The sequence below is a fragment of the Microcebus murinus genome, chromosome 1 (assembly GCF_040939455.1).
Source record: "Microcebus murinus isolate Inina chromosome 1, M.murinus_Inina_mat1.0, whole genome shotgun sequence".
Taxonomy (NCBI): Eukaryota; Metazoa; Chordata; class Mammalia; order Primates; family Cheirogaleidae; genus Microcebus; species Microcebus murinus.
This window is the reverse complement of record NC_134104.1, coordinates 46,050,018-46,071,453: the sequence shown is the minus strand read 5'-3', so window position 1 is coordinate 46,071,453 and position 21,436 is coordinate 46,050,018. Positions and strand designations below refer to the sequence as shown.

Genomic DNA, 21,436 nt, shown 5'->3' with positions numbered 1-21,436 from the left:
AATCATCAGGAAAATGCAAATAAAAACCATAATGAAATATTACTTAACTCCAGTGAGAATGGATTTTATCAAAAAGTCCCCAACAACAAATGCTGGCATGGATACAGAGAGATAGGAACACTCTTACACTGCTGGTGGGACTGCAAATTAGTACAACCTCTATGGAAGGTAATATAAAGATATCTCAAAGAACTGAAAATAGAACTACCATTTGATCCAGAAATCCCACTGCTAGGCATCTATCAAAAGGATAAAAAGACATTTTATAATAAAGACATCTGTACTCAAATATTTTATGTGTGATAAATCATCATAAAATATTCATTCATCATAAAAATACATTCATCATAAAAATTCATTACACCTACATCAACTTAGAATTGGTTCATATGAGCAAGGTATAGGGAATACTCTTCAAGTTATTAAATGTTTTCACACTTGCTTGACCCCACACAGTAACCCCAGAACAGATATTACTATTATTGTTCCCATTTTCCAGATGAGCAAAACCAAGATACAGAGTTACCAAAGATCATATTGTGTCACAGTTTTCAGACTTAGTGAAAGAAGACCAATTTAATATAAGAAAATTCAGAAGGTGATTACTTGTTTTACACAAGGATTGATCATAGGAAATTTCTATGTCCCCACATTTAAAATATAATGTGTTCTTTGAGAAATTGAAATACTCACCACTAAATATGACAATTCTAACATGAAATGCATATGTACGCTTGGAGTCAACATCACTGAATAGCTATATTCTTATGTCAAAGAAATAGATATTTTTACAGATATAAACTCACATTTCCTCTTGCCGGTAGTTTAACTCCCATTGTGAATCACTCCCATTCTGAGCATAAACAGCTCCCACTGTTATACCCACTATTATAGCTGGGACTCCTAAGTGATAAAGAGAGGCACACAATTAATGATTTATCCATGACTGGGATTAATTACAAAAGACCATTAGTGAGTTATACATCTGACCTATTTCAGGATATATTGTTCTTTCCACCATGGACAATACACTAAATGATCCCACAGATGTAGGTCAAGAGTAGATATAATTTTTCTCTAAGCGTTTTCCCTTTTGGTGTCACCTCTACACACAAACAAATCTTATACTATTTCTGATTTCTTTGTAACTCTTACCACAATTTCCATTCTTAAATGGCATAATTCCTCTTTCACTTGAATAAATTTAAATTTAGATATCCCTAAAACAATTCTTCCTTTGCTGGAAACTCAATAAATTTTTCAAATAAATTTTTCAATAAATTTTTCAATCAGAGCGACTTAGAGAGTCACTCTGATTGTTTTTCTTAAAACATTTCTTTCAAAGCAGCTTGAAGTTAATTATTTGTTGTCTAAATCTCAAATTAAATTAATAAAAAGAGCTGTTAAAGGAAATTAACCTCTTTAAGTTAGCTTATCATGTATCTAGTATACCTGTCTTGATCACTTCTGCCTCCTTCACTGGAGTAAAAGCTACTAGACAGAAATTGTTCTTAGTAATCACTATATTTTCTATCTTCCCTATCTCAAAGCCTTGAATTATTCGGCCCTCAATGGGTGTTTGTTTAAACTAAATGATGTCAGTGAAATTAAATTACTGATTAAGTGGAGATGCAAACACTTACCCCATCCAATTAATGAGATGAAAAGAATGAAATGTTGAGGAAGAGGCTTCATGGTCCTAATTAGAAGGAAATAGAGCTGTGCAGCACTGAGTCCATTCCAGGTAAATGTCACTAACAGAAAATAGTGCAGTAAGGCAGCCATCACAGTGCACGTGGGATTTGGAGTGTCAATGATGTCTTTTGTGGGCATTTCATTATCATTAATGTCAATATTATCAATGTCACTACCATTTATCTTCAAGCTCTTATTGGAGTTTTCAATTCCAAACAGAAAGAGGAGGTTGAAAATCAACATTGATGTGCATAGACTGACTAACACCCAGGTCACTGAAGTTTTTCTGAGTTTCCTGAAAATAAAACAGTAAATATAAAAACTAAATATAAATGGAACAACTGCAAAAATTAAGCTCCAGTGAAATTGTAAGGAAACAAAGGAATATTATCACCCTGTGTAAATCTAGCTCATAGCACAGTGGGGCCAGCTGGTAAATCTGACTTCTCAATTACATCAGAAATTCACACTCTTATCTCATTTTCACAAAGAAGTGAGTTACAGGAAACAGGTTGATACATTCTTTCTTAAAACTGTATTCTGATAAAAAATTATACCTAATTTCCAAATTTCCAAAGATGGCCCCTAGTGAACTCTACTTCCTGGTATTTATAGCCTGTGTAGGCTTCTCTGGGAGCCTGTCCTGTCCCTTGATTTAACTCATGGGACAAAACAGAAGGCCTGGCCGCCAGGGCTGACTCACCCACTAGACATGATAGTGCTTAGAGCCCACAATATTTTTAAGGCCCACAACAATGTTTTAACTTCTTTTAAAATTAGAAGGGAAAAGAGAACTTTTAGGTCATAGAATATTAATATATTCATCTTTATACCAATGCAGTCATAAAATATAATGTTTAATGTTATTTATGGATGAAAGGTCCCACAAAGACAAAAGTGCCTGAGGACCATGAAGGTCATGGCACAGTCCTCCTGGCAGCTTTCCCTTTTGTGCTCTTGGGAGTTCTGAGCCACCATGTAAAAGTCCAGCCACCCTGCTGAAAAGACCACATGGAAATGCTCTGAATATACATGGAGGGAGAGAAAGATGCAGCTGCCCCAGCATCCTAGGTGAGTTTCCTGATGACACTGTCCCCAGACACCAGCTGACTGCAGTCTTATAGGAGATCCCAGGAAAACCAGTAGAAGAATCCAGCTGAGCCTAGTCAAGCCACAAAATCACTAGAAATAATAAATTGTGACTTTAAGCCACTACGTTTTAGGGCAGTTTTTTATATAGCACTGGATAATAATGACTACTGTAGATTTGCAAGCATATACAAAGGGCATCTGTAGATAAGGCCTTAATGGATTTTTTTAAATTTCAAAATAAAAAACTGCACTTTAGTAGATAAACTCATGTTTGCATGTAGAGAAAAAGACTCTTGAGATTTTAAATGTAAATTATTTTTAAAATGCACTTACAAATTTTAAAATAAGGCCAAATATAATTTTAAAATAATTTTACATAACAATGTAATACATTTCAAACAAAATTATATAATCTTTAGCTCACATTGCATTTAAAGAGTGAGGCTTCTATAAACACTTTAAATTAGGTAAATATATTTTAAATTTGTTTTACAACCTATTGCTAGCGATGCCATTCTTTGAGTAGACTGATGTTACTACCTCTTCGAATAGCTGAATTTCACATGTGTGTTTTCTGCAAGATTTCTCAGAATCCTCTTTCCACATGCATCTCCCAAGGGCTAATGTTCCAACGACAAAACTTAGGGAAATGCTTGGTGATTGCCAAGTGGTCGAGATACTCTGAACAGTCCTTTTAATGTAAAACATGCCCAAGGAGTGTTTCTTCATTTAAAGATATAATATTTGAGTATACCAGTATTCTTTAAAACTGCTTTTTCTTCCCCTTCTCTTACTTAATTAATGTAGTTGTCCTAAAAGAACAGCTTTTTCTCTGATTTTGTTTGAAGGCTGGCCTTATTACCAGTAAGGCAATAAAAGAGAGAGAAAGAGTGTGTGTGAGTTTGTATACTGCATGTACATGTTCTGGGCTGGCGCATATGTATATCTTCAGATTGGCAGAAAACAAAAGATTTCCCTTAATAAAGTTGATCTCAAAAGTGAGGCAAGATATTCTCCTTTTTGTACATGTATTGTTTTCCTTAGTGTTTACAGGCAGATAAAACCTTGTATCCCTTATAATGACATATTACAGTTCTGTGTATATTATGCATTCCATTCTACCCTAATGAAAGTTATAAAATCTTTACTCACTACCTTCTAGAGCCTTTTCAGACTGAGACTGCACTATTTCTTGGAATAATCATTTCTCTAGGTTTACTACTGTGCTTAACATTCTAACATCTCCAAATACCTCTCTATTCTTAATAACCCAGAATTAAATAAACAAATCTGTTTGCCCATTATCCTTTTTTATGACATTCCATCATGACTTTTCTCAGTCTTTGAATTTCCACAATGAATAAAAAAAGCTTGGATTCAAACAGAACTCAGTCCAGCCTCTTGATATTTTAATTGACAACAGTTAGACAATTCAAAATTTCATTGTCTGTTGAAAGGTTTAAAGACTAGAACTACAAAAAGTACTCAAAGGGATCCTTTTATATAAGTAAGATTAGTTTCTAATTTTTGTCTAAATTTGAATATGAATTACAATCCCTAGGAAGAAGAGATTATTTTCAAATAGCTGGTCCTTCTTACAGAAAATTACTATACAAATGCTTCCCTACTTAAAATGGGGTTATGTCCAGATAAACCCATCATAGGTTGAAAATATCATTGAGTTGAAAGTGCATTTTCAACATATAATGGGCTTATCTGGCTGAGACTCATCTGGTAAGTTGGGGACTGACTGTATTCCATGCATTTTTATTATACAAGAACTTGCCTATGAACAAAGAAAACCTGTATGATTCAAGATTTAAAAGTCAATAAAATGCTGTCTTTGTTTGTGCTTCTTAATGAATCTTAGTGACATTTATGGTTGCAGAACTGTGCTAGGAAATATCTTGATAAAGGAAGGGGAAAAAATCTGATGACAAACAAAATGAGTGAGATTTTAGGCAAAAAACAAACAAACAAACAAAAAACTAGTTATGCGGCAACTGCAATTCATCCCCATGAGACCAAATAATTGTCCTACAACTGTGGTGATAGTAGAAATACAAACGAAGAGATAAATATGAGAAACATGTAATTTTACATGGCCAACTTTTAATTACATAGCATTTTCCTTGAAAGCACTTACCACAGTTTGTAATTATATATTTGTTTGTGTATATATTTGTATAATGTCCTTCTTCCCCCAAGAATATAAATTTCATGACAAAAGGGAACTTATTTGTCTTGTTGATAGTTTTGTGTTCAGCTCTTCATATAGCAAGCACTTGATATAAAATTTTTAAGTGAATGGCAAGAGTCTCATTTAATGTGAAAGGAGAAGAAGAATCACAAATAATTCTGGCTCTTTGGAGAAATGTCTGGTTCAGGTTTGGGCAGAGAAAGTGAAAGATGAGCCCAATCACCTTGCTGTGATTGAAATAAGGAAGTGCTTAAAGAACAAGACATGAGAAAACAATATGAAGGAGCTTTCTCTGACTACATTGAGAAGTACATTTTTACAAAAGACTATAGCAAATACATATAGAAAGAATGATAGACTAGAAAAGGATCATTTTTTGACCACTATGTAATAATTTGTTCTGGTAAGGATCATTAGTGGATACCAAAATTGTGGAGTAAAAGATTATTGGGAGACAGCATACCACACAGTCTCAAAGTAACACCCCATATTTTTGACATAGGAAAAAAATGAACCATTAAAAATTGCAGAAATCTGGCAGACACCACTTTAAACAAGGACTCAAACTTACAACCAATAATGGGACAAACTGATATGCCCTTCTTGTGTCATACTAAAAAAAAAAAATATTTTTAAGGCCCACAACAATGTTTTAACTTCTTTTAAAATTAGAAGGGGAAAAAAGAACTTTTAGGTCATAGAATATTAATATATTCATCTTTATACCAATGCAGTCATAAAATATAATGTTTAATGTTATTTATGGATGTAGTTATTTAGTAATGTAGTATACCCACCAAAAATAGTTAACCTGCATCTATCTTGAGGATGCAGGTTAACTAATCATGAGGAAAATCATGAGGAAATTTTCATGAGGAAAATTTCATGAGGAAAATTTCAGGCAAATCTTAAACTGTAGAACATCCTTCAAAATAACTGGCCTGAACACTTCAAAAATGTTAATGTCATGAGAGACCTAAGCAAACAAACAAAAAAGACAGAGAAATTCTTCTAGGCCAAAGGAGACTGAAGAGACATGACAGCTAAATGAAATTAAAAAATGAAATAAAAAAAATAGCTATAATGGACATTACTGGAACAGTTAGAGAAATTTGAATATAGATTGTACATTAACATGATAATATTTTATTAATGTTAAATTTCTTGAGTGGAGACATGGTATTATGCTAATGCCCTTGTTCCTAGGAGATAGATGCTTGAAAAATTTAGAGATGACAGTCATGATATATGCAATTTACTTTCAAAATTTCAAGAAAAAAATAGAGATAAAGCAAAATATTAATAATTAGTGAATCAAGGTAAAGAGAATATGTGTGTTCAGCATTCTCATTCAACTCTTCTATGAGTTTTTAATTTTTTAAAATAAAACATTAGAAAAAATTTTAAATAGCAATACTTTCAGAATAAAAAAAAGTCTGATTCTACACATCTGAGAAAATAGTCATGAAGAAATTTAGAAGACTCTGAAGGAAAGATGAGTTCATCTTGAGACATCTTGAGTATGAAAGGAGAACCACATAGGAAATGCTCAGTAGACCCATTTACTCCTTAGATACTCCTTTACTATAGGCCAGGTACCATGCTCATCCCTGAGGATACAGTGATGAAAGCAAAACAAAACAAATTCCAGCAACAAAATCAGGAAAGGTCACTGCTTTGCCCTCATAAAATTTCATGCTGATGGGGAAAACAGACAGTAAACAAGTAAACTAATAAGCAAAGAAGTTTCTAAAAGATTACAGACTGTTAAAAATGTGGCATGTGCTAAAAAGTAACAAGTGAGATACAAAATTAGATCCTGAATGAAGGAGTCAAGGTGGGCAGAGATATGTGTTTATAGATGATTATTTAAAATTAGATTTTTTTTAAAAGAACTATGAAATTCAAAAACTTTCACCATTTGAAAAGTTTATTTTTGAAAAAACATTCACCATTTGAGAACATTATATCTTTTAAAAATTATTTTCAAAAACTTGCTGTTTATAATGTTTTTTTCACAAATGCAAATTGGTAGGCATGGTTCTATTCTACACTAAAGAATCATAGAGTTGATGAGTTATGGGACCACATTAATCTTACAGGACAAACTGGTAATTACATGACATATAGCTTTCTTTCAAGGCATTTGTAATTATATATTTGTGTCTATTTCTTAGCCTTTGCAGGCCTGAGTGTCCTTCTATGTAAAATGAACACATTAAACTAAGTCTCTGAGTTCCCTTCCAGTTCAAAGAGACTGTATCCTGATGAGAATATGCTGAGAGTAAATTATATCAGGATAGCAGCTTCTCTTGTGAAAAGAGCCTGCTTCTCCACTTACCTGGTGACAATCTGAAATATAATTGTAAGAGCCAGACCAGTAATGGACAGTATACATCCAGCTTTGGATAACATGTCTAGTGATTCAGGATACTCATAATCCTTTATGAAAGTCTGAAAAATAAGTTAAGACTCATATTTTTAAATAATCACTGCTGAAATGTCAATAAAGGTCAACATCATGAAGAGTTACATTGGTCAGAATAACCAGATAGTTGTCAGATATGTCTTCTTTTTAATAAAGCTTTTGCTATATGTAAAAATGAAATAAATTAGCCCCTTATCTCTAAGCAGTTTACTAAGGCAGTTAGGGAAAATATACACATACGAAAATCTGCACATATTCAAGTCCCACAGTCGGTCCTGAGGAACGTGCAGATACAAAAAGCCAGCCTCCACGTATGGGTTTCCCATCCTGCAAATACTGTGTCTAAATCTGTGTGTGGCTGTGGATGCACTGCCTGCCATACAGAGGGCTGGCCATTTATCTGTGTACAAGTGGATCCACGCAGTTCAAACCCTTGTTGTTCAAGGGTCAATTGTATATACTACTTTATCTTGATAGCTAAAATCAAAGTTGTTTGAATTAGATCTAAATTGGCTAGAGTAGTTTCATTTATCAAGTACATTGTTCTTATGTATAACTATAATCCAAGCATATAAGTTTATACACAAAAAATAAAGTTACAGAAATTATTTTTGTGGATGTGGAAAGATACTCATATGGTCCTCTTAATTTTTTTAAAAGGAGATCTCATTTTTGTGTAATATATATATCTATATCCCAGTATGTTCATATATATGCATAGAAAAGCATGTTTCATATGAGCATGTACTCTTAGAAATCTGTTAAAATAGCAATAGTGGGGTATTCATGGGGCAATCGTGGGGTGGGTATAATATATATAATTCAAAGGTAGTCATAGGGTAGATACAATATATATAATACTCTTTGCTTGTCTATACTTTCTGATTTTTTAAATTGTTAAAATTAGAAAAGCAATGTATGCATATTTGTAAAACATGAAAGTAATATAGAATCATAATAAAAAGTATATATTCCTCTATATTGCCAGCTACCCCACACTATATTCTACGTCTTAAAATCTTTTTTTCTAGAGTTGACTGTCTTTTATTGCCTAAAATTATTATCCATGTCTCTTACACAAATCCTATTTGTTAACATAATAGGATTATGCTTGAATTGCCATTGTATTTTTTCATGGATATTTTCCACATAAGTATATTAATTGTTTAATAGGTAAAGTTTCATACTTTATGCAATGCATATGTACTGCTTTTATAGAAATAGAATAAAAATAAACATTTTTTAAAAAACAAAAAACCCCTGCTATTTCTCATGTGTAGTACACTAAATAGTTGCACAAAGAATCATAGAATGTATAGGTCTTCAGATCTTAAAAATAATCTATTCACTCAGAGCATATGAGCTCTTTACATACAATTCTAATCAGCCTTTTAAAAAAATATTGCAACCCCAAACTAATTACAGTGTGGGTAGGCAGGCATTGAGGCAAACTCAAATAATAGTGAGAAGACATAGCTAAAAGCCTGACCTCAAAAAAGGGGAAAGATACCTGTGACAAAGTAATCTATATCAATGATATTAAGACTTTAAGATATCAAAAAAGTTAAAATTTTATCTTTAGTATCTTCTGATTGAGAAAGCAGATCTCTCTGAAGGTTGGAAAAGAAATAATTTGAATCAATTAAGAGACGTTTGATAATTAAAAGAAAACTATAGTTTCTTTTTCAGAAAATAATTTGAAAAGCAAAGTTCTATACTTTGATAATCCAGGCTGTACCAGTATATTCTACTGATCTCCACTGGCTCCCCAAATATGGCTACATCATAGCCACTGAAGAATGAAAACATCTGCTTCTATCTTACAGCATTAATAGCTCCTTAATAAGGGAGAAGACACTCTACATATCTCCTCATTCCTTTGCATATAAAACATTCCAAGTATATAAACTGACATTTTTTGGTTTCACCAGAATAATAGATTTCCAGAATTGGAACATACAGAAGCCCCTCTTCTTGAAAGAGTCAGTCCAAGAACTTTAAAGGATACACATACAGCTGCACACCAGAGCTAAGTGGACCAGTTACTTGCACAGCATAGCCTTGGGGTAAAAGAAGTAACACATGCATAGAGGAACTGTGGGACAGATGGAATGACTGCAAGAGTTCTTCCTTTATATCTTCTAGCAAAAATTTAGTAATTTGAATGATGTTAATGGAAAAAGCTTTATATAACTGATTTAAGCTGTTCACATGTAGCTAAGTTTGTATTAGACCTATCTCTAACACAGAGCTATACAGCTTCACACCTGCCTCTAACAACTTTATGCTTTAGAGCATATGAGTTAGTTGAATGGGTTCCCTTCCCATTATTAAATATGTGGTGCTGACCTCTCTATCCTAAGACCATATTACAAAAAACTCTATTCTGCTTGTCTTTACCAGCACACCCCTTTTTAGTCCTACCACTCCATGCCCTATTTTTCTATTTAATCTGTGTTGAGAGTCCATGTAAACTAAACCCCGAAGTTACTTCTAATGAGCACCTTCTAGAGTTGTGAATAAGGAAAATTCTTGTCTGGAAAGAAATTGCTATGTACTTCCTTACCATTAATACAGCAAAATTAGTAGTATGGTTGCAGCGGCAGTACAGGAATTCCTCAGAGTTCTTGTTTTTGTGACAGCCATATGTGTCCCAGTCCTTTGTTGTAAAATTCCAGTAGACACAGGCATAGGAATGGAGTTGGAATTCTTGTTGGTTGTACTGTGAATTGATAAGACAATTATAATTACTGATTTTTTAATGCTCGAGTGGGTACAAAATCAAATAGGATAAGATAGTAATATGAGAAATCAGTTAAACATGTACTAAGCATTAGCATCTTCCTTATAGATCAAGAAAGGGGAAAGGATATAAAATTCAAGTTAGTTAATTGTTTAGTTTGATGAAAGATGTGAGTAGGAAGAACATTTAAATGAATACTTCAAAGAATCTTTCAAAGAGTTTTTATATATATTTCTTTTACCTCAACTGTCCCTGTCAATCGTAATCAAGATTGGTCTCATTTTTTTATTTCTGTTCATGGAAAAACTCACCTTTGGACGAAAGATCATTTCAACAGAAGCACTCTGAACTTGCTTATTTTCATCAGTTTTGCTTGAGATAATTTTTTGACTAAAATTTGATTTAGTTGTAAAAGTTTTTGATTGGAAAAGCTTGTTGTTTTGATAAACCACAAAGCCACATGCCTTGGGGCTACCTGTGTGTGGAGGGAAGACATTAACATCAATAAATGAACCCAAGAGAGAATAAGAAACAAAGTCACATGTCATTGCTGCTTAATATTCAAGTAAAGTACAGTAAAAAATGTTTGCTGGCTGAACCTTTACTTACCTGCAATATGTAACTAACATATGGCTGGCCATTCCACCCACATTAATTTTTTTCCCCAAGGTTCAATTTCCTTACCTTCTATATGAAACAATAATATCTGCTTACTCCACCTCCAGGAGGTATTGCGAGGATCTAATGTATAAAGTGAACATCTTACTCTTTCTACACAGCGAGACAGAGTGAACATGATTCATAGGTAGCCCCAGACTCAGCTCATGTTGTTTTCCTCACTGACAGGACATTGAACAAGAAACAGCAAAGGGTGAATATCAGGATATCTGTGCCTGGAGAAGTGCCCTGTGAGGTCTGTCTCCTGTTGCAAGGGACTGAGCAGGGACCAATCATGGTAAATGACAGAGCAAGGAGCTCAAGTGATTCCTTCGATAGAGTTTTAAAGCCAAGTACACATCACCATCTCTTGAACTCTTGGTTGCTGCGATGTCATGACAATCATGGCGTTTTCCCAAGGCTGAAAGGCTACTGTAAAATATTCTTCTGGACATTGGTGGTCAGCTGTTCATCAAAGATCCTGGAAGACCATGGTTGGTGCAGACTGTTTTGTACCAGACTTGGCCATGGCGTGGTCAAACAGAGCCACCTAAGGTATGCCTCCTAACATGTTAATCAACTGTTGGCCCCATTTAAAATAGCAGAAGAAACAGCAATAAGCGTATATTTTAACTGAATTAATTCCATACACTGTGCTGTCTTTTCTAAGTGATATATGGAAAACACTGGCAGTGAGACCAGCCTATTTAGTCATGTGATTTGAAAGGGAGGCAGGCAAGGCCCTAACAGTCCCTAAATTGTCCTGCATGCCAGGGACAACTGCCAGCTACCTGGTTGTTCCTGCCTCCTCCCGGAGAGAAAACATGGGCTGCTGGCTTTTGTTCTTGGCACACTGCCCTCACCAAATTGTTCCTTCTGAATGCCAGATGACAAAGTTAACCCTAAAAATGCAGTAAGGCTTTTTAAAATTATTTTTTGTTTTTTTTAAGAAAAGAATGATGTAAATCCATAGAGGTATGTAGATTTTAAAATGAGAGTCCTGCTCACACTTTCTCAATCCTACAGTATTACAGTATTTTGATCATTTATTTTTAAAAATCATAATTTTCATAGATATTAAGATCCATTAGAAGAAATTATATTTACTATTATCTTTAAATTTTAAAAAATCTTCATAATCCTAGATATAGCTCCTTGATGGTTCTTTATTTATATTCTCTCTCTCTCACTCTTCCCTTGATCAAATTTTTTAGAAGCCTTTTTATTTCATTAGTCTTTTCATGGAATCAATTCTTCATTATTTTGATTAAGTCTAGCATTTGTTAATTTCTATTTTTCTTCATTTCTACCATTATATTAATTTCTTACCTCTAGTTTCTTTACATTTATTTTATTTTTATGCTTCTTCAGCTGAATGCTTACATTTTTTAAAGCAATTTATTTTATTTTCTAATAAATTTATTAAAGGATATAAATTCTTTAAATGTTTTTTTGTCCACATCCCATAGGTTTTGATATGTGTTGTTCTCATTGTCATTAATTTTCAAATAATTTGTAACTTGCACTTTAATTTCTTCTCTATCAATGGTGTTTTTAGAATTTCTAATTGGAGAGAATTTTGGCTACTCTTTCATGGTGTATTTCTAGTTTTACTACATTGTGGTCAGGAACTATCTTCTGTATAAGTTTTATTTCATAAAATTTATGAGCTTTCCTTTGTGGCCTAATAAATGGTCAGTTTTATATACTCCATGGATATTTTAAAAGAATTTTTATTATCTGTTTCCTATCTACCAACAAAATTACACATACATGTGAATATATATAAAGGTCAAGTTTATTAGTTATTTTTGTCAACTTGATCTTCAATTTCTGGGATAATTGCACTAAAATCTCTCCCTACGATAGAGTTTTAATCAATTCTTCATGTTAATTCCAATAAATTTTGCTTATATGTTTCAATGATGCCTTTTTAGAAGAACAAAAAAATATAGATATTTTTGGAGATTAGTTTTTGTCAATATAAAAACATGTCCCTTTCAGTCCAGTCAGGGTCTCTGTCTCTTAATAGTGTTTTAAATCTATTTGACTATATTGATTATTTATATAGAATTAACAAATTAGATCAATACCTTTCACCAAACACAAAAACAAATTCCAAGTACGCTGAAGACCTAAAAATGAATATAAACACTAAAAACATTCAGAAGAAAGTATAATAGACTATCATGATGACTTTAGGATAAGGAAGGATTTCTTTTAAAAAGACAAATACCAATTATAGAGGAAAAGACTGATATACTTGGCACATTGGCACACTATAAATTAAAATTTTGGTATGACAAAAGACTTCAAAAAGATAGCAACAGACTGGAAAGAAGACATTTGGAATTTACATTACCAACAAAGAATTAGTATTCAGAATTTATAGAGAATTTCTAATGACCAAGAAGAAAAAGACAAACATCCAATATAAAAATGATCACAGTGTTTGAACAGGCAAGTCACAGTGTGAAAAATCTGAATGTCTAACAAATATATGGAAAGATGCTCAAATCAAGGGAGAGAAACATTGAACAACAATGTTATACCATTGAGTGTCCAAGTTGCAAAAGGCAAATAACACTATACTTATCAAATAGGTAAAAGTTAACAAGCTTGACAACATATATGGATAAATGTCCAAAATGGGATGATAAGTTTTTTAAAAAAGTTCTAAATAGCATGATACCATTTATGTAAATGTTTAAAACACCACCAAAATTAGGATATTTTGTTTATGGACACATAAATATGCAGCCAAAGTTTAAATACAACACGAAAATACACACATCAACTTCAGAAAGATGTGATTTCTGGAGAGGAGGGATGGGAAGGAATAAGGCAGAGGGCTTCAGGGACAGCTATAGAGTCTTCTCTCTTTCATTTTTTTTAAGGAGGTCTGAAGCAAATATAACCAAAATTTGACATCGACATCTGTTACCTTACTTAGGTGCCTAGGTGCTGCTTACATTATTTTCTATATGCATCAAATATTTTAAAATTGCAAGAAAAAAATACAAAAGACCATCAAGAATTAGATTTAGTCTGTACCCTCACAGAGCATACGGCCAAAGCAAATGCAAACAGAATTCCACAGAATGCCAGACCCATAAATAATACACCTCTTCTTTTTCAGTGCTATTATGTATTTATTCTTTCTAGTGCTTCTTTTTCAGTGCTATTATGTATTTATTCTTTCTAAAATATATATTTTCTGGCACTAAATTTTTTATTTGGGGAAAGAAGGTAAATGCATATGTGTTTGATTTCCTTTTTTTTTTTAGACTCTGAAAATTACAAAGGTTTCAAGTTACACATAAGAATTTTTGAAAGGCCTTATGCAAGATGATAGAGAGCCCATGTGGGCACCACATAAAAGAAATAATCTAAAAATGATATAATACTACTAAATGATGACTGTGCCAATTACATGAACTGTTCTAGGAGCAGGCCTGCAGGAGAAATCCGAGCCTGTGAGTGTCATGCCACTGGTAAACATGGGCTGTGACTGAATATTTATTAAATATGTAAGTGTGAAACAGAACCACTTTAGCAAGATTTTTGTAGGAAAACAGACTTGTGTGCAGGGCCTAAACATTTCAATTGTGCTATACTTCTAGGGTTTTTGAAAAGAAAAGAAAAAAAAAAAAAGAGAGAAATCATCCTACCTATTACCTAGAATAGTAGAGTTGAGATACCATGTCAGATATACTCAAATGCAAATTATTCAGTATAAACGTAAGTAGACATTATTTCTCATTCAGCGGATTTTAAGTTATAAATTCCATGAATTTGAGTCCATACTTTTTAACATAACACAGTTTGAGACCTACTTTTCGTGGTGTTAAGCAAGATCTGAAGTTCAGTCTGTGTATCTGGATTAAGACTGTCCACATTTGTATGTATAAACGTTGAACCAGAAACTAGAGAATCACTAGTTCCTACGAGAAGAAAAAAAAGCAGAATTTTAAAAGTCTACCTTTCCATAAATATAGCATTAATCATAACCGGTAGTGGAGTGCTCTTTGCCATTACAAGTGCACAAGACAAACAGCTTACCTTTCAGCACAGAGAAGCGAACACTTGTAGGCCCCTCAGTGTCTTCTGAAGAGAAATTAGCTGACTGGATTGCTATATTAGGTTCCACCACTGCTTCATTGCCCAAAGACAAGGAATAATTCTCCATTTGCTCAATAAGCCTGCATAGAATAAAACATGACAACTTAACATGCTAGAGAGTTTGTCATAAAATCAGAGGTGTGTGTTCTCTCCCACATCACAATAGAAAGGCATAAACACAGAACTCATGTGATCAAGACAACATTGACAACCACCTAGAAATAATTGGTTTTCTTGCTTTGTTGTATATACTTTTTTTTTTTTTTTTTTTTTTTTGAGACAGAGTCTCGCTTTGTTGTCCAGGCTAGAGTGAGTGTCGTGGCGTCAGCCTAGCTCACAGCAACCTCAAACTCCTGGGCTCGAGTGATCCTTCTGCCTCAGCCTCCCGAGTAGCTGGGACTACAGGCATGCGCCACCATGCCCGGCTAATTTTTTTTTTTATATATATCAGTTGGCCAATTAATTTCTTTCTATTTTATAGTAGAGATGGGGTCTCGCTCTTGCTCATGCTGGTTTTGAACTCCTGACCTTCAGCAATCCGCCCGCCTCGGCCTCCCAAGAGCTAGGATTACAGGCGTGAGCCACAGCGCCCGGCCTGTTGTATATACTTTTTTTTTTTTTTTTTTTTTAAATTATTTTTTTTATTTTGGCATATTATGGGGGTACAGATTTTAAGGTTTCAATAAATGCCCCTTTCCCCCCCTCCCCCCAAAAGTCTGAGTCTCCATCATGACCATCCCCCAGATGGTGCACATCTCACTCACTATGTATGTATATACCCGCCCCCCTCCCCCCTCCCCCCTGCCCAATACCCTATTACTGTAGCACCTATGTGTCCACTTAGGTGCTACTCAGTTAATACCAGTTTGCTGGAGAATATATCTGGTGCTTGTTTTTCCATTCTTGGGATACTTCACTTAGTAGTATGGGTTCCAGCTCTAACCAGGAAAATATAAGGTGTGCTATATCACCATTGTTTCTTAGAGCTGAATAGTACTCCATGGTGTACATATACCACATTTTATTAATCCATTCTTTGATTGATGGGCACTTGGGCTGTTTCCACAGCCTTGCAATTATGAATTGTGCTGCTATAAACATTCGAGTGCAGGTGTCTTTTTTGTAGAGTGTCATTGGATCATTTGGGTAGATGCCCAGCAATGGGATTGCTGGATCAAATGGTAGATTCACTTGTATCGCTTTGAGGTATCTCCATATTGCTTTCCACAGAGGTTGAACTACTTTGCAGTCCCACCAGCAGTGTAGGAGTGTTCCTCTCTCTCCGCAACCACGCCAGCATTTATTGTTTGGAGATTTTTTGATAAAGGCCATTCTCACTGGGGTTAAGTGATATCTCATTGTGGTTTTGATTTGCATTTCCCTGATGATTAGAGATGTTGAGCATTTCTTCATATGTTTGTTGGCCATTCTTCTGTCTTCTTTAGAAAAATTTCTGTTCAAGTCCTTTGCCCACTTTTTAATGGGGTTATTTGATTTTTTCTTCCTAATTTTCGTGAGTTCTAAGTATATTCTAGTTATCAGTCCCTTATCGGATGCATAGGATGCAAAAATTTTCTCCCATTCTGTAGGTTGTCTGTTTACTTTCATGACTATTTCTTTGGCTGTGCAGAAGTTTTGTAGTTTGATCATGTCCCATTTATTTATTTTTGTTGCTGCTGTGATTGCCTTTGGGGACTTCTTCATAAACTCTTTGCCCAGGCCGATGTCTAGGAGAGTGTTTCCAACTTTTTCCTCTAGAGTTCTAATAGTTTCATATCTTAGGTTTAAGTCTGTTATCCAGCGTGAGTTGGTTTTTGTGAGAGGTGAAAGGTGTGGGTCCTGTTTTAGCCTTCTACAGGTGGCTATCCAGTTTTCCCAGCACCATTTATTGAAGAGGGATTCTTTTCCCCAGCGTATGTTTTTGTCTGCTTTGTCAAAGATGAGACGGCTATATGAGGATGGTTTTATATCAGGATTCTCACATCTGTTCCACTGGTCAATATTCCTGTTTTTGTGCCAATACCATATTGTTTTAATTACTACAGCTTTGTAGTATAGTTTAATATCTGGCATATTAATGCCTCCCATTTTGTTTTTGTTGCCTAGAATTGCTCTTGATATTCGGGGTCTTCTTTGGTTCCATACGAAGCGTAAAATTATTTTTTCTATATCTGTGAAGAATGCTGATGGGATTTTAATAGGTATTGCATTGAATCTGTAGATCAGTTTGGGTAGTATAGACATTTTGACGATATTGAGTCTGCCGATCCACGAGCATGGAATGGATTTCCATCTGTTTACATCCTCTGCTATTTCCTTCCTCAGTGTTTCATAGTTCTCCCTGTATAGGTCTTTTACCTCTTTGGTTAAATATATTCCTAGGTACTTTAATTTCTTTGTTGCTATTGTGAAGGGAATTGAGTCTTTGATTTGGTTCTCAATTAGATTGTTGTTGGCGTATATGAATGCCTCTGATTTCTGTGTATTAATTTTGTATCCTGAGACTTTACTAAATTCATTGATCAGTTCCAGGAGTTTCTTGGTTGAATTCTTGGGGTTTTCTAGATACAATATCATATCATCAGCAAACAGTGAAAGTTTGATCTCTTCTGCCCCTATTTGGATACCTTTGATTCCATTTTCCTGTCTGATTGCTGTAGCCAAGACTTCCAGCACTATGTTGAATAGAAGTGGAGATAGTGGGCAGCCTTGTCTGGTTCCAGTTCTAAGTGGGAATGATTTCAGTCTTTCCCCATTCAGTATGATGTTGGCTACGGGTCTGTCATATATGGCTTGTATCATTTTTAGGTATGTCCCTTCTATGCCTATTTTCTTAAGTGTTCGTATCATGAAAGGGTGTTGAATTTTGTCAAAAGCTTTTTCTGCATCTATTGAAAGAATCATGTGGTCTTTGTTTTTGCTTCTGTTGATGTGGTGAATTGCATTTATAGATTTACGTATGTTGAACCATCCCTGCATCCCTGGGATGATGTTGTATATACTTTTAAAAAAAGTTCTCGTGGACCATCCTCACCCAAGGCTATCTTGGACATAGATGCCAGAAAGCTAGAATTCAAGAATGATCAGATTTCCCAGTAGAAATAGTCTGTGCCATCAATATGATGCTCTTCACACAGAAGGATGGTGTTGCCACCCACACACACATCTGCTTGTTTCTACAGTGGTGAGAATTGATTTCCATTCATTCATTTCCCTCCCCAGCCACATCCCTTGGGGTCCAAAGCATGTGTGGTGAGTTGTTGGTTCCTGAGGTGCCAGTTTAGAGGGAACCACAGAAGAGCAGAGCCCAGAGCTCACTGCCTCAGCTGTGAACTAAGCACCACAGGTTTTCACGATGCTCTTTCCTACTTGGGCTAAGTTCAACTCCCTGCTCCAGGGTCCACAAGGCTGTAAAAAAAAATAAAATTTCAGGGCTCTCTAAATTTATTATGCCAAGAATGAAGTTAAGCCCTGGAGACTGAGTCATACAACATGTTTGCAACTTCTGCTTCTTAGATTATAGATTAACTCTCTTCTTCATTGTTCTTGTTCTGTAAATGACTAGGAGAGACCAGACCTCCCCCTTGTAATCACTGATCTTTGTAATAGATTAACTGCCTCCTTTATTGCCCTGTATCTAACATGGTCCAGATGATGCAAAATACCCCATGACTCTTACATCTTCAATGTGTAATGTTAAGTATACCTTCCCCAAAAGAAAAAGAGCACCTCAACTAATCAGATCATTGTAACTATGCATTAAGCCTTGTATAGAAGAATGTTGAAATTTTGTTAAGTTTCCCTAAACTTTGTCTATAGAAACAATCCCAAGCTCTATACTTTGAAACACTGACTTCCATTTTTTGGAATATGTGCTTCCAGGGCAACCATTCTCTCTTATGAGAATAAACTACATTCTGACCCTTTTGATTATTTCAGATTGATAAAGCCCAGCTATATTATGATCCTATTCTTGAGTTCCCATCAGATCCCATATGTTTCTTTACAATAAATCTCTGTTTGGTCAAGATACTTTAAGTAGGTGTCTTATAACCAAAGAAGGCTAGCTGGAACAGAAAAGTAAAAAGTAAATGTACAAGGTAGTCAGTGGTAGGGAGGCAGTTTGCATTCCCAAAGTCAGGTAAACCAGGGCAATTATGACTTTCAATATGACAGTAAAGTTCTCAGCCTTTGCAGCCAATGTTCAAAATGGTGAGATGAAGCCCTAAACTCATTGATTGTACTATGATGCCTCCTTCAGCAAAACCCTATCCACAGCTCCAGAGCTCTGGACACTTTACCATTCTGCCTCTTCCCACTTTAGAAAAAGAGAATGGGTGCTAGAGAACTTTACTATGACCGCTTGAGGTGACTGAAGCTGCTGTGGAGTCTTTCTCTCCTGCTACTCTTCTCTCTTTTATTATCACACTCTCCACTTCTCCTTGTAAGGGAAATAGCTGAAGGACACAAAGAGGAAACTGTGAATGCAAGAAGTCAAAGTAAGATGGATGACAAAGGGAGATGGCTGTCAGGAGACCATGCACCTAGCCTTGGTTCAAAGGATGGAGTTTGGAAAGTGAGGGTTTCCCTGAGCAAATATTAATTTATTTCCCTGTAGAGAGAGTATCGTGGGAGGTGACCTCTGTTGGAAGCTCATCAAGCATATTCTCCCGATAAGAGCTAAGGGGTTGGTGACCTGACTTGGGGGGCTACAGGCAGGTGAAAGCCTTGTCTAAGGGAATAAAGGAAAGATCACATGGTAGAGGGTAAATTGATAGTCCATGGAAAATAGATATATGGGCTAGAAGTCAGAGTAGGAGGAAGGAGGGATAGAATGTGGTTATAACTTTTCATAGTTCAATGTGTTCTATATTTTACATTTTTATTTATTCTCTAACTACCTCCTCTGAAGCCATTTGTATCATATAATACAGACAAATCACACAGAATTGTTTTTTCCTCTATATCTTGAGCTACTAAAATTCTTAATTGTTTATTGTGAAGAAAGTGTCCCCATCTGCATTGTGACCTGAGATGTCCTCAGCCAAATTCTACTTCTCTTCCTTCAGTTTTCTCACCAAAAACATGCACTACTCCCCTTTTCCTCTAGCTATACTCTGCGAACACGAAGCCTCCAACTCTGCAGGGAGCCCACTCTGGCTTTCAGCCGGCCTCCGTGTTCACAGATGAAGTGCTATATGTTGTTTCCTGGCTCCAGGGTTGGTTGTGGCCTTGGAGCTAGAGAGTGAATGAGATGATTTAGATTAGAGCTGATTTTCTAGCCTTAGTTGTCATGGCCAAGAGGCAACCTCCATGCAGGGCCCACAGCCACTTTCTTCTCCTACTTCAGGAAAAGTGACGGGCATCCACACTCCCCGTGAGAAGGGCCCAGGCTCCTGTTGAAAATCTGAAGTCAAAAACTATACCAGTAAAGTGTTCACACAACTTCCATCATCACCTCTCAGAATTACAGTCTTTTGAGTGCTCTACTATGTGCCTTTGTGCTTTTTCTACTTTGAGGATTCAACACTAAAGAGGTACTGGATATAATCATTAGGAAACTGAGAACTACTTCTAGGAATTTCTCCTGAGGAAATAATGGGTCCTGCAAATAAAGATGATGTATAAGAATATTGATTGCTCATAATATTAAAAGACTTTTAAGCAATCTAAATGTCTAGCAGCAGGGAATTGGTTAAATAAATGTTTATTCATAGTGTGCAGTAACCTAAAATTATGGTGTAGATGTATAGGTATTTATATAATAAATGTTTATATAAAAAAGATTTTTGTAAGGTATTAAGTGAAAAAAGTGTGTTATGAATAAATACAGTATGTTTTATATATGTGTGTACATATACACATACACACAGAGAAAAAATTTAAAATATATGCCAACAGGTTTTTTGTAACTAAAGTTACAATAAATTTAAAAATTTCGCTAATCTACATATTTTCTTATTTTTCTATAATGAGTATACGTGTTTACTTAAATTTAAAAAGGGTTTTAAAAACCATATTAGGTAAAAATACAGTGAATCCTAGTGAGAAGCCTCTATGAATAAAAAGTACATGAGTTTTAGTTTAAATATACAACCCAAAGTAATTCAGAACATAGGGGTCAAGAAAAGAGAAAATGGAGAGAGTTGGATTATTGTTTTTTTTTTTTTTTTTTTTCCAAATAGTGTTGGGAAAGCTAAAGAAAGCTTAACCAAAATACACCATGGTCTTGGGAAGAGAGAGCTGAGGTGTGGTTTACAGGCTGGCAGCATGTCCTGCAGAGTGAGCTGTTCCCTGCAGCTGTGTGCATGGAGAAGGGAATTGGAAGAGGTCCTGCCCTGCACAGAGGTTGCCTCTTGGCCGTGACAAACTAAGGCTGGGAAAACAAATTCTAATCTAATCCCAGTTACTCTCTATCTCCCAGGCCACAACCACCCCTGGAGCCAGGAGGCAACACATACCACTTCATCTGTCTGCATTCTAGAGGAATGAGCCAGTT

The 21,436-nt window shown here is 35.1% G+C and overlaps 1 protein-coding gene across 1 annotated transcript in view; it reads right to left on the bottom strand.

Annotated features, from left to right (window-relative positions):
- The window catches only part of ADGRG7 (adhesion G protein-coupled receptor G7), a 69,128-nt gene that overhangs the window by 18,496 nt on the left and 29,196 nt on the right, over positions 1-21,436 (bottom strand). Inside the window, exons 7-13 of the mRNA XM_020287821.2 lie at positions 14,878-15,017; positions 14,652-14,759; positions 10,470-10,633; positions 9,982-10,137; positions 7,329-7,441; positions 1,644-1,990; positions 807-903 (exon numbers count right to left, since the gene is read on the bottom strand). Coding sequence (XP_020143410.2) covers positions 807-903; positions 1,644-1,990; positions 7,329-7,441; positions 9,982-10,137; positions 10,470-10,633; positions 14,652-14,759; positions 14,878-15,017 — 1,125 coding nt within the window. The remainder of the gene's footprint in view (positions 1-806; positions 904-1,643; positions 1,991-7,328; positions 7,442-9,981; positions 10,138-10,469; positions 10,634-14,651; positions 14,760-14,877; positions 15,018-21,436) is intronic.